This window comes from Calliopsis andreniformis, chromosome 4, assembly GCF_051401765.1.
Source record: "Calliopsis andreniformis isolate RMS-2024a chromosome 4, iyCalAndr_principal, whole genome shotgun sequence".
Taxonomy (NCBI): Eukaryota; Metazoa; Arthropoda; class Insecta; order Hymenoptera; family Andrenidae; genus Calliopsis; species Calliopsis andreniformis.
This window is the reverse complement of record NC_135065.1, coordinates 2720204-2734444: the sequence shown is the minus strand read 5'-3', so window position 1 is coordinate 2734444 and position 14241 is coordinate 2720204. Positions and strand designations below refer to the sequence as shown.

The following is a 14241-nucleotide window of genomic DNA, read 5'->3' as shown; positions in this document are numbered from 1 at the left end:
CGTCTTAAAGACGTATATTTTTCGTTTGAACGTCTTATAGACGTAATTTGAACGTCTTTAAGATGTCTTATGAATGTCTTCTCAGATGTCCTAAAGACACACTGATTTGTAACATCGAACATCAGCGACGTCTTGGATTTTTTTAGGGCTTTATTCGAATATCTTTAAGACGTTTTTAAGACGTATCTGTGTTATATGAGGAGGTGGAGAATTAACCATATTCGAAAAGTTTCCTTCCTACCTCGTGAGATCACCGAACAGCAGGGTTCATACCCTCCCTGATCGGTTCCTAAGTTAACTTCCCCTGATCCGGGTCAAAGATTCATGCGGTTTTTGAGTATGTGTCATCCTTGATCAGTGGTCAAACGATACGTCGAAAGAAACAACAATCCATCGAGAGACATCGTCAAGTATCTTTATTTAACAATTGAATTATAAGTAAGTTATTAAGTTTATATTTTTAATTTGAAATTTAAAACAAAACTGTCATGTAACTGTTTTCAGACTTTCTTTCGTTCGTTTTACTCGCGTTCTTTTTTCGTCTTCAATCGAGCTGCGGTTATAGTGGATGCGTTTTCTAACGAATTCATATTCTAACGAATATCAGCAAAAACTATCAGGAGAATATGAGTTAAAAGGGGGTATACCATTTCGTATTAATTAGTAGGGAACACGGTTTCAATTTTGACCGAATTGTATAAAAGTATCAAGAAAACATCATATATGAGGAGGCCTTCGCAAAATTAGCGGGAAACGGAATTCACATTTTGCCCAAAATCTGTAAAAGTATCAGGAGAACATGATAGCTGAGGAGGTCTTCGAAAGATTAGTGGGAAACGGAATTCATATTTTCACCGAAATTGTGTTAAAGTATCAGGAGAACATGATAGCTGAGGAGGTCTTCGAAAAATTAGTGGGAAACGGAATTCATATTTTCACCGAAATTGTGTTAAAGTATAAGGAGAACATGATATCTGAGGAGGTCTTCGAAAGATTAGCGGGAAACGGAATTCACATTTTGCCCGAAATCTGTAAAAGTATCAGGAGAACATGATAGCTGAGGAGGTTTTCGAAAGATTAGCGGGAAACGGGATTCACATTTTCACCGACATTGTGTTAAAGTATCAGGAGAACATGATAGCTGAGGAGGTCTTCGAAAGATTAGCGGGAAACGGAATTCACATTTTGCCCGTAATTGTGTTAAAGTATCAGGAGAACATGATATCTGAGGAGGTCTTCGAAAGATTAGCGGGAAACGGAATTTACATTTTGCCCGAAATCTGTAAAAGTATCAGGAGAACATGATAGCTGAGGAGGTCTTCGAAAGATTAGCGGGAAACGGAATACATGTTTTGATCCAAATTATGTTAAAGTATCAGGACAACATGATATCTGAGGAGGTCTTCGGAAACTTAGCGGGAAACGTAATTCATATTTTCACCGAAATTGTGTTAAAGTATCAGGAGAACATGATAGCTGAGGAGGTCTTCGAAAAATTAGTGGGAAACGGAATTCATAAGTTCACCGAAATTGTGTTAAAGTATCAGGAGAACATGATAGCTGAGGAGGTCTTCGAAAGATTAGCGGGAAACGGAATTCACATTTAGCCCGAAATCTGTAAAAGTATCAGGAGAACATGATAGCTGAGGAGGTCTTCGAAAGATTAGTGGGAAACGGAATTCATATTTTCACCGAAATTGTGTTAAAGTATCAGGAGAACATGATAGCTGAGGAGGTCTTCGAAAAATTATTGGGAACGGAATTCATATTTTCACCGAAATTATGTTAAAGTATCAGGACAACATGATATCTGAGGAGGTCTTCGGAAACTTAGCGGGAAACGTAATTCACATTTTGCCCGAAATCTGTAAAAGTACACAGCAGAACATGATAGCTGAGGAGGTCTTCGAAAAATTAGCGAGAAACGGAATTCACATTTTGCCCGAAATTGTGTTAAAGTATCAGGAGAACATGATATCTGAGGAGGTCTTCGAAAGATTAGCGGGAAACGGAATTCACATTTTGCCCGAAATCTGTAAAAGTATCAGGAGAACATGATAGCTGAGGGGGTCTTCGAAAGATTAGCGGGAAACGGAATTCACATTTTGCCCGAAATTGTGTTAAAGTATCAGGAGAACATGATACCTGAGGAGGTCTTCGAAAAATTAACGGGAACGGAATTCACATTTAGCCCGAAATCTGTAAAAGTATCAGGAGAACATGATAGCTGAGGAGGTCTTCGAAAGATTAGCGGGAAACGGAATTCATGTTTTGATCCAAATTATGTTAAAGTATCAGGACAACATGATATCTGAGGAGGTCTTCGGAAACTCAGCGGGAAACGTAATTCATATTTTCACCGAAATTGTGTTAAAGTATCAGGAGAACATGATAGCTGAGGAGGTCTTCGAAAAATTAGTGGGAAACGGAATTCATATTTTCACCGAAATTGTGTTAAAGTATCAGGAGAACATGATATCTGAGGAGGTCTTCGAAAGATTAGCGGGAAACGGAATTCACATTTTGCCCGAAATCTGTAAAAGTATCAGGAGAACATGATAGCTGAGGAGGTTTTCGAAAGATTAGCGGGAAACGGGATTCATGTTCTGATCCAAATTATGTTAAAGTATCAGGACAACATGATAGCTGAGGAGGTCTTCGAAAGATTAGCGGGAAACGGAATTCATGTTTTGATCCAAATTATGTTAAAGTATCAGGACAACATGATATCTGAGGAGGTCTTCGGAAACTTAGCGGGAAACGTAATTCATATTTTCACCGAAATTGTGTTAAAGTATCAGGAGAACATGATAGCTGAGGAGGTCTTCGAAAAATTATTGGGAACGGAATTCATATTTTCACCGAAATTGTGTTAAAGTATCAGGAGAACATGATAGCTGAGGAGGTCTTCGAAAAATTAGCGGTAAACGGAATTCACATTTTGCCCGAAATCTGTAAAAGTATCAGCAGAACATGATAGCTGAGGAGGTCTTCGAAAAATTAGCGAGAAACGGAATTCACATTTTGCCCGAAATTGTGTTAAAGTATCAGGAGAACATGATATCTGAGGAGGTCTTCGAAAAATTAGTGGGAAACGGAATTCATATTTTCACCGAAATTGTGTTAAAGTATCAGGAGAACATGATAGCTGAGGAGGTCTTCGAAAAATTAGCGGTAAACGGAATTCACATTTTGCCCGAAATCTGTAAAAGTATCAGCAGAACATGATAGCTGAGGAGGTCTTCGAAAAATTAGCGAGAAACGGAATTCACATTTTGCCCGAAATTGTGTTAAAGTATCAGGAGAACATGATATCTGAGGAGGTCTTCGAAAAATTAGTGGGAAACGGAATTCATATTTTCACCGAAATTGTGTTAAAGTATCAGGAGAACATGATATCTGAGGAGGTCTTCGAAAGATTAGCGGGAAACGGAATTCACATTTTGCCCGAAATCTGTAAAAGTATCAGGAGAACATGATAGCTGAGGAGGTTTTCGAAAGATTAGCGGGAAACGGGATTCACATTTTCACCGACATTGTGTTAAAGTATCAGGAGAACATGATAGCTGAGGAGGTCTTCGAAAGATTAGCGGGAAACGGAATTCATGTTTTGATCCAAATTATGTTAAAGTATCAGGACAACATGATAGCTGAGGAGGTCTTCGAAAGATTAGCGGGAAACGGAATTCATGTTTTGATCCAAATTATGTTAAAGTATCAGGACAACATGATATCTGAGGAGGTCTTCGGAAACTTAGCGGGAAACGTAATTCATATTTTCACCGAAATTGTGTTAAAGTATCAGGAGAACATGATAGCTGAGGAGGTCTTCGAAAAATTAGCGGTAAACGGAATTCACATATTGCCCGAAATTTGTAAAAGTATCAGCAGAACATGATAGCTGAGGAGGTCTTCGAAAAATTAGCGAGAAACGGAATTCACATTTTGCCCGAAATTGTGTTAAAGTATCAGGAGAACATGATATCTGAGGAGGTCTTCGAAAAATTAGTGGGAAACGGAATTCATATTTTCACCGAAATTGTGTTAAAGTATCAGGAGAACATGATATCTGAGGAGGTCTTCGAAAGATTAGCGGGAAACGGAATTCACATTTTGCCCGAAATCTGTAAAAGTATCAGGAGAACATGATAGCTGAGGAGGTTTTCGAAAGATTAGCGGGAAACGGGATTCACATTTTCACCGACATTGTGTTAAAGTATCAGGAGAACATGATAGCTGAGGAGGTTTTCGAAAGATTAGCGGGAAACGGGATTCACATTTTCACCGACATTGTGTTAAAGTATCAGGAGAACATGATAGCTGAGGAGGTCTTCGAAAAATTATTGGGAACGGAATTCATATTTTCACCGAAATTATGTTAAAGTATCAGGACAACATGATATCTGAGGAGGTCTTCGGAAACTTAGCGGGAAACGTAATTCACATTTTGCCCGAAATCTGTAAAAGTATCAGCAGAACATGATAGCTGAGGAGGTCTTCGAAAAATTAGCGAGAAACGGAATTCACATTTTGCCCGAAATTGTGTTAAAGTATCAGGAGAACATGATATCTGAGGAGGTCTTCGAAAGATTAGCGGGAAACGGAATTCATATTTTGCCCGAAATCTGTAAAAGTATCAGGAGAACATGTTAGCTGAGGGGGTCTTCGAAAGATTAGCGGGAAACGGAATTCACATTTTGCCCGAAATTGTGTTAAAGTATCAGGAGAACATGATATCTGAGGAGGTCTTCGAAAGATTAGCGGGAACCGGAATTTACATTTTGCCCGAAATTGTGTTAAAGTATCAGGAGAACATGATACCTGAGGAGGTCTTCGAAAAATTAACGGGAAACGGAATTCACATTTAGCCCGAAATGTGTAAAAGTATCAGGAGAACATGATAGCTGAGGAGGTTTTCGAAAGATTAGCGGGAAACGGGATTCACATTTTCACCGACATTGTGTTAAAGTATCAGGAGAACATGATAGCTGAGGAGGTCTTCGAAAGATTAGCGGGAAACGGAATTCATGTTTTGATCCAAATTATGTTAAAGTATCAGGACAACATGATAGCTGAGGAGGTCTTCGAAAGATTAGCGGGAAACGGAATTCATGTTTTGATCCAAATTATGTTAAAGTATCAGGACAACATGATATCTGAGGAGGTCTTCGGAAACTTAGCGGGAAACGGGATTCACATTTTCACCGACATTGTGTTAAAGTATCAGTAGAACATGATAGCTGAGGAGGCTTTCGAAAAATTAGCGAGAAACGGAATTCACATTTTGCCCGAAATTGTGTTAAAGTATCAGGAGAACATGATACCTGAGGAGGTCTTCGAAAGATTAGCGGGAAACGGAATTCATGTTTCGATCCAAATTATGTTAAAGTATCAGGAGAACATGATATCTGAGGGGGTCTTCGAAAGATTAGCGGGAAACGGAATTCACATTTTGCCCGAAATTGTGTTAAAGTATCAGGAGAACATGATATCTGAGGAGGTCTTCGAAAGATTAGCGGGAAACGGAATTTACATTTTGCCCGAAATTGTGTTAAAGTGTCAGGAGAACATGATACCTGAGGAGGTCTTCGAAAAATTAACGGGAAACGGAATTCACATTTAGCCCGAAATCTGTAAAAGTATCAGGAGAACATGATAGCTGAGGAGGTCTTCGAAAGATTAGTGGGAAACGGAATTCATATTTTCACCGAAATTGTGTTAAAGTATCAGGAGAACATGATAGCTGAGGAGGTCTTCGAAAAATTATTGGGAACGGAATTCATATTTTCACCGAAATTATGTTAAAGTATCAGGACAACATGATATCTGAGGAGGTCTTCGGAAACTTAGCGGGAAACGTAATTCATATTTTCACCGAAATTGTGTTAAAGTATCAGGAAAACATGATAGCTGAGGAGGTCTTCGAAAAATTAGTGGGAAACGGAATTCATATTTTCACCGAAATTGTGTTAAAGTATAAGGAGAACATGATATTTGAGGAGGTCTTCGAAAGGTTAGCGGGAAACGGAATTCATGTTTTGATCCAAATTATGTTAAAGTATCAGGAGAACATGATATCTGAGGGGGTCTTCGAAAGATTAGCGTGAAACGGAATTCACATTTTGCCCGAAATTGTGTTAAAGTATCAGGAGAACATGATACCTGAGGAGGTCTTCGAAAAATTAACGGGAAACGGAATTCACATTTAGCCCGAAATCTGTAAAAGTATCAGGAGAACATGATAGCTGAGGAGGTCTTCGAAAGATTAGCGGGAAACGGAATTCACATTTAGTCCGAAATCTGTAAAAGTATCAGGAGAACATGATAGCTGAGGAGGTCTTCGAAAGATTAGTGGGAAACGGAATTCATATTTTCACCGAAATTGTGTTAAAGTATCAGGAGAACATGATAGCTGAGGAGGTCTTCGAAAAATTATTGGGAACGGAATTCATATTTTCACCGAAATTATGTTAAAGTATCAGGACAACATGATATCTGAGGAGGTCTTCGGAAACTTAGCGGGAAACGTAATTCATATTTTCACCGAAATTGTGTTAAAGTATCAGGAAAACATGATAGCTGAGGAGGTCTTCGAAAAATTAGTGGGAAACGGAATTCATATTTTCACCGAAATTGTGTTAAAGTATAAGGAGAACATGATATCTGAGGAGGTCTTCGAAAGATTAGCGGGAAACGGAATTCACATTTTGCCCGAAATCTGTAAAAGTATCAGGAGAACATGATAGCTGAGGAGGTTTTCGAAAGATTAGCGGGAAACGGGATTCACATTTTCACCGACATTGTGTTAAAGTATCAGGAGAACATGATAGCTGAGGAGGTCTTCGAAAGATTAGCGGGAAACGGAATTCACATTTTGCCCGTAATTGTGTTAAAGTATCAGGAGAACATGATATCTGAGGAGGTCTTCGAAAGATTAGCGGGAAACGGAATTTACATTTTGCCCGAAATCTGTAAAAGTATCAGGAGAACATGATAGCTGAGGAGGTCTTCGAAAGATTAGCGGGAAACGGAATTCATGTTTTGATCCAAATTATGTTAAAGTATCAGGACAACATGATATCTGAGGAGGTCTTCGGAAACTTAGCGGGAAACGTAATTCATATTTTCACCGAAATTGTGTTAAAGTATCAGGAGAACATGATAGCTGAGGAGGTCTTCGAAAAATTAGTGGGAAACGGAATTCATATTTTCACCGAAATTGTGTTAAAGTATCAGGAGAACATGATAGCTGAGGAGGTTTTCGAAAGATTAGCGGGAAACGGGATTCACATTTTCACCGACATTGTGTTAATGTATCAGGAGAACATGATAGCTGAGGAGGTTTTCGAAAAATTAGCGTGAAACGGAATTCACATTTTGCCCGAAATTGTGTTAAAGTATCAGGAGAAGATGATATCTGAGGAGGTCTTCGAAAAATTAGCGAGAAACGGAATTCACATTTTGCCCGAAATTGTGTTAAAGTATCTGGAGAACATGATATCTGAGGAGGTCTTCGAAAAATTAGCGAGAAACGGAATTTACATTTTGCCCGAAATTGTGTTAAAGTATCAGGAGAACATGATATCTGAGGAGGTCTTCGAAAAATTAACGGGAAACGGAATTCACATTTAGCCCGAAATCTGTAAAAGTATCAGGAGAACATGATAGCTGAGGAGGTTTTCGAAAGATTAGCGGGAAACGGGATTCACATTTTCACCGACATTGTGTTAATGTATCAGGGGAACATGATACCTGAGGAGGTCTTCGAAAAATTAGCGGGAAACGGAATTCATGTTTTGTCCGAAATGTACAAAAGTATCAGGGGAATATGATATCTGAAGATGTGCATCGAAATTTTCAAAAAATTGTTGAAGATGCTAATTTTCAGTAGCAAAAGAAATATTTTCGGGTGGAAATAGAGGAATGGGTCAGGGTTGTGGTTTCACAAATCAGTAAATGCAGATTATACTTTTTACAGTAAGTTTTATTTGTATAAATAATTAGTTAGGAGGATTTTATACAATTGTAATGTATAATGTTGTGTATCTAATAAGTATAAAATTTTGTACACATCGTACATCACATTAAAGTGGTTATGTTTTTCTCGATAAAGCTTATTATTAGTAAAGTACTCTGCATTCCTACAGCCATATTAGCTAATTAAGCTAACATTAGTCGATCCTGCTAGAATCACGGTGTTTCTCTAATCGAAGCAGTTAATGTTAGGCAGAGGTTGGTTCTTCGGGCGAAATATTGAATAGATGGTTAGGCATTACATATTGAGGTCTTTCGCCGTATCACTATACCAGTTACCCGAGCTACCTTGCCTGAGCACTAAACAGACATAGGACCGCAGTCGATTTACTAAAATAAACAGAAGAAATTCTAAAGACGGCTACACGACAATTTTGTTCCTAGTTGGACATTGAAGATTTAAACTTAAATCTTTTCTGTGATAAGTTCCCTAAACTGAAGACACTTGATGATGTTCCTCGATGGATTACAGCGTATGGTCCGATCATTGAGCAAGGAAACCATCTTGGAGCGACTGAGGAGCGTGCCGACAGTTCATAGTATTTATACATGTTTCAGTACCAGAACTTTTCTACCTTATGACGTCACTGGAAGACATTTTGTCCCTGTATATGAAAACACTGTTCACCACAGAATCACATTTAAGTCATTTTCGTACTTAAAAGACTGTTGTAATAGACAAAAAAAAATAAAATAAACATATTGTTCTATGCATTTTATTACATGTATTTTATTCCATTTCGCAGCGTTTGGATGTGTGTCGTCTGTGTATATTAAATACAAGTTATTATGATTGAAATCTTGAATATTGCGTGTCGACTCAGAGGATGATCGATGGTGCATTTATAATGCATGGATCGATGACTTCTGCAAATCGTTCTTCTTTCTTCCAGCTCCTGTTTACAAGAACATCATGCATTAGAGCCTAGTTAAAGTTCGTAAGAAATCATGAAATCGTGTTGATCACGTTTGAGAAGTTACAGATGGGTGATCGTGCTGTGCACTATATGACTCAAGTAAGCTGTGGTCAACAGTCAGGTCTGCTCAAACTGACCCCAGTCAGCGAATAACATGCAAGGTCCGAAAATACATGTGAAGTCAGACGGTCCTATCTACAGTAACCATGTAGATCTGCATTTTTTTTCCAGATGCAACCTTACCAGCTTTGTACAGTAAACTACAGTTGGAGCTCATACTTTTAATAAAAAGTGTTATTCACAAACAATAAAATAACTACACCATGATGAAACTCCTGTTTTATATATTTGATGTGCAATTATCAGATACAAGTTATGTAAATTGATATACACATTTAAAGGTACTTTAGAAATAAGAAAATATTTTGTTTTTTGGGAAATAATTTACTCACTTACATGTTGAAAATATTTCTAGAATATGAAACTGACTTTGAATTTCCTATCTACTTGTTATATTCAAAGCTCTACATACGTATGTACTTGAAAGTTTAATCTTAATATCCATACATTAATCTAAATGTATCCTGTTCATTTATTCATCCATTATTATCGCCAGTTTAAACTAAGCCGTCGTTTATTAATATAATGATCATCTTTCAACAAACGTTGAATGAAAGTTTAATTTTTACCTTATTATACTAATTTTAATTATTCAAGTGGAATTTAGTATTCGACAATGTTATAATTTTTATATGATAATGTTTTATACATCGGAGCAATAATTTTCTAAATATATTGAATCGGTAATCTCAAAGTGCTTATTGGCAATTTGCGTGTAACCTATTATATCGTAGTATAAATAGTCAAAAATTTTTATGAAAAGCTATATTAAATTTGGAAGAGATTTTAAGGCAGTCAGTTTCATTTTTTAATTATTAGACCTTACTTTTATTTAGTACTGAGATGCGTGTCAGTCTCTCATAGCCAGACATTTTACAATAATGATATTTTATTATTTCGTTTCAACCACATAATAAACATGTTTCTAATATTGACAAATGCACACGATAAATTAATATATTTGTAACAACTGAGGAAATACTGGCTTTTGTGAATCTTATTCAATTTCAATAGAAAAGCAAAAAGATTGTCAAAATGAAACTAAAAGTGCGTCTTTTTATAACAACCATATTTAGATAACAATCGGTAAATAAAATAAATATGAAACGCAATTCGTTCGAGGAATGTGTTTGAATCATGTTTACTATTTCACAATTAAAGACGATGGAAATAGGTAGGTAATAACAATTCACGATTTAAAACAAGGATATCTTATCAATAAAAATATATGGTACACATACGACACATTTACATACTTCAAAAGAAATATATGTGTATTCTTTGTCACGTTTAAGAGATCCTTTCGAAATGGGTACTTACAGGCACAAATTTTTCCGACAAAAAATAGTTGAGAAATATGGTACATAAGTTGTATGGTTTTCGAATTAATTACCCATTTTCAACGTTTAAATGATCTCAAACTCTCAGAGGGGACGCTTGATTAATTAAACTAATGAATTATTCGTAATCTCTTAAATACTGTAAATAGATTTTTGGAAAGTTCGATTTACCGTAATCATTTCTATTTTCTTTTTTGTCCAATAAAATTAATACACACCAAATAAAAAATTCATATTTTGAAGAACACAAAAAAATTTACAATAATTCTCAAATTAAGCTAAAATCCAATATAAATCGATACATATAATGTTTGATTGTAACTTAATATCGAAAAAGAGACGTTATAACAGAAATCATTTGTTATATAAAACTGCACCGAGAATAATCTTTTTATTCGCAAAATATCTTATGAGAATATTCTCTAATAATATTTATCGTTAAAACACATCCATAGTAACTCCTAATAAATAATCTTACTATAATATTAATAACGTATAATTTTGATATGGTAAATTAAATCAATCAAAGGTTAATACTACATTTCGTTCATAAAATTCGAAGGAAAAATTGAAAATTGCAATGAAGTATTGTAAAATCTGATATTTTTCTCGGTGCGCGGAGAACTTACTTACTTTCCAACAGTATAAACATAAAAAATCCTTTTAATTTTGTACTTGATAAGAATTTTATCCACTTTGGCAGCAGTCGTCGATCTCCGACATCTTTGTGGCTTAATTCAAAAGCATTCAGCTACATCGAAGAGTCAAAAAATATGAGATTCACGCTTAGTTTTGCTGCACGCTAGCAAAGGAAAAGCCAAAAAAGGCCAGTATTGTAGACACAGTTAATCTATCATCAATTCGAAATGGACTGCGCCTATTTTATCGTTACGACTGTGTTTTATATTCTTGGCCCACGCCTTGCACTCTACATTTATTAAAATTCCAGCTGTAACAGAATATTTATTTTTCACTTTAGAACGATCATTAAAAAGATAATTTCACTATAGAGCAATTATTACAACTTTTATAGAAGAAGCATTTAATTTGAGATCTAATTACATCTATTGTACGTACAATAAGAACTATTATTTAAAACAATTTTTTATCTATTGGCTTTATTAAAAATAGTTTTAAATGAGATAATCGCGCTTGAAGAGACTCATCTGTCGGATGTAATTTAATTTTTCTATATCTTATATTTTCTGAAGTATTAAGGTAACTTTAAGCTTTTCCAAGAACAAGAGATTTTTCTGTTGCTACATTGAAGCTAATAGAAAGATGAAGTCAATAACTTATTACAAGTTGAAGTTGAGTTGACCCTGGATCTTAAAATTAGACAGAACTCTTTTATATAGGGTAAAAAAAAGGGTTCATAACTTTTAGGGCAGATATTAAAAAGTTAATATTTACAAAGTTATAAAAAATTTATTGTTTTCGTTTAAGTGAGCGATGTGCTTGTTTTGGAAACTATCGTAATGTGTTGAAACGCAATTGGATGGTATCAAGCATGTGTGAAAATGGAAGAAAGACAAGTAGAAAATCTTTTGTAACTAGAAAAAAAGAAATGATAAGGTGATCCATTGTTTTCATAGGGCACAATAGCCCTTTAAACAAATAAGTCACTCTCTAAATGGAAACAAAAAATTGTTTCTAACTTTGTAAAGTATTAATTTTTCCACCTACACTTACTAAAACTTCTCTACCCCATTTTGCAAATACTATCTACCCTAAAAACCATTAACTCTTCTGTTCACTCTACTAATTCATTGACTTGTGATTTTAGATAACAGTTCATATTTAGTCATCCTTTATATTACTGAATTTATACATTTAATTAATTTTATATCTATAAGTTTATCATTCACACTTACTGCGAGGACGAACGAAATGAATAGCCACTAAGGGGCTGAGGTATCCCTCGGAATTTTCATATGGATAGAAGTATCCAGGGAAACCTCTTCGTGGTATGTAATTAATTGGTCCTATGTTCTCTTGGTCCGCAGGATTCTCGCCTTCGCAAGACACCCACACTGTATTAAGTTGCAAAGAATCGTTTGCCTTTAAATTAGCAATATGTTCCTTGAGATCTAGAGGCATTTTATCCGGTAACGTTTCAGTGTCATTGTAAAATTCTGGTTTCCAGCCATATATCTAAAAAGTTTCATTTAGTTCATTTCTGTCAGCGGAAAAATTGGGATTAGGAAATACTGTCGTTAAATAAGATCATTTAACAACGTTGATATTCTACTTATCATACTTTTACTAAGGCAATAGAGATACATACCTTGTTAAGCTTGAGGAAAATGCACGGAGCAGATTTGTGATAATTATATTTGTTCTCTTTAGTACAAGGATGCCAGTTCTTAACGTCGACGGCACAGACTTTACCAGGAGGTGGAAGCTGATTGTAGTTACATTTATTAATGTTTGCACCAAGACCAGGAACCGAACCTGGCGTTATATAGTCTGGAAAACGAATAACGATAATAATAGGATTTATTTGATCAAAATATACACGGTGTGTTTAAGTAGAGAATTTTCTATGGACTATAGTTTTTATACAGATCTTATCTTTATAAGTTTGCCATTATTCCACCTATTTCTTCGAATTAATTTTATTCAGTCATTAGTATATGAATAAATCTTATTGAAAGAAATTATTATTGTTACGAAGTTATATGAATAAACATTATAATCTTGAAGTATTTTTGTCATGTTCATGTACAAAAACATAAATTAAGTAAAATCCTTTAAAACGGTTCAACATTGCCCAATACCAATTCTTAGTTCTATTAATGCGTTTAGAAGCTATTAATCATTCAGTTCTTTACTTATTTGTATTTTCTACTTCTCAATCAATGTTATGAATTAATCGACTAAATAAATAATCAAGGATCTAAGAAATTGTTTATTTATAATCGTTACCTGTGAGAAAAGATGTTAATGAATTGACCCAGTAATTGAAGTTCTCGCTGTCTGTTCCCCTATACCAGATCAAGGTGCTCTCCACGTTCTCTAATGGTGGTCTTGGCCTAAATCCTAAACCTACGAATAACAATATTAGTTAGGAAAAAATGTCAAATGTATGTGCGTAACTATTTCCTTATAAATGTTTTACCAGGATTTGTTCCAATTATTGAGCGTTCCAACTGCCATCTTGGTATCCTTGGGTCCAACGTTTGGAAGAAACCCCAAAAGCAAATCGCAACCAACGCTGCCAGCACCCCGTAGAAGATCAAATAGAATAATCCTATTTTACCTGTAACAGAAAATTCAATTAATTCTTGTCACTTAGGACTGGCATAAACAAGATGACATACTTTCTGAGTCATGAAAATAAAGTAGAGACCTGGCCATAGAGAAATCTCAAAAATTAAAAGATGATAGAAGAAAGAAATTAAGAAATTGGAGACCTATATTTAATCACATCATATTCTTTATCGAAATATGTATATTACTTATATCGCATATATTTTAAAATTAGAGAAGATATTGAGCTATACATGATATTGACATCTTTAATAATTATTAGAAACTTAGTATTAAAACAATTATGATACTCATACGTAACATCTATTGTCATATAATATTGTTCTATGGACGTTTCTCCTTTTGGTCATAGTAAAAAGCTTTGCATATACATATTGAAGTAGAATTTACTTTAATTTATTAATCTCTGATTTTGACAGAAACAAGGAAGGTAAGTAATTCTATAATAATTACAGTTTCAAATTATTAGTGAAATTTTAAAGTATATCGGGTTTTGAAGTGCGATAAAATGGTAAAAAATAAAATAGCTGATTTGTAGTAATATAAGTTACTAATAT

At 35.1% G+C, this 14241-nt stretch overlaps 1 protein-coding gene across 2 annotated transcripts in view; it reads right to left on the bottom strand.

Moving 5' to 3' along the window:
* Positions 1–7957: 7957 nt before the first annotated feature.
* LOC143177895 (sodium/potassium-transporting ATPase subunit beta-2) overlaps positions 7958–14241 on the bottom strand; it is a 28168-nt gene continuing 21884 nt past the window's right edge. Inside the window, exons 2-7 of one of the 2 annotated variants that reach the window (XR_013001672.1) lie at positions 13533–13673; positions 13340–13459; positions 12699–12880; positions 12286–12565; positions 11045–11360; positions 7958–8930 (exon numbers count right to left, since the gene is read on the bottom strand). Coding sequence is in view for 1 of the 2 variants with exons in the window: in XM_076376188.1 (XP_076232303.1) it covers positions 11257–11360; positions 12286–12565; positions 12699–12880; positions 13340–13459; positions 13533–13673 (827 nt within the window). In the remaining variant the exon portion in view is untranslated. Of the gene's footprint in view, positions 11361–12285; positions 12566–12698; positions 12881–13339; positions 13460–13532; positions 13674–14241 lie in introns of both variants that reach the window. The other variant, XM_076376188.1, reaches the window with a different exon arrangement.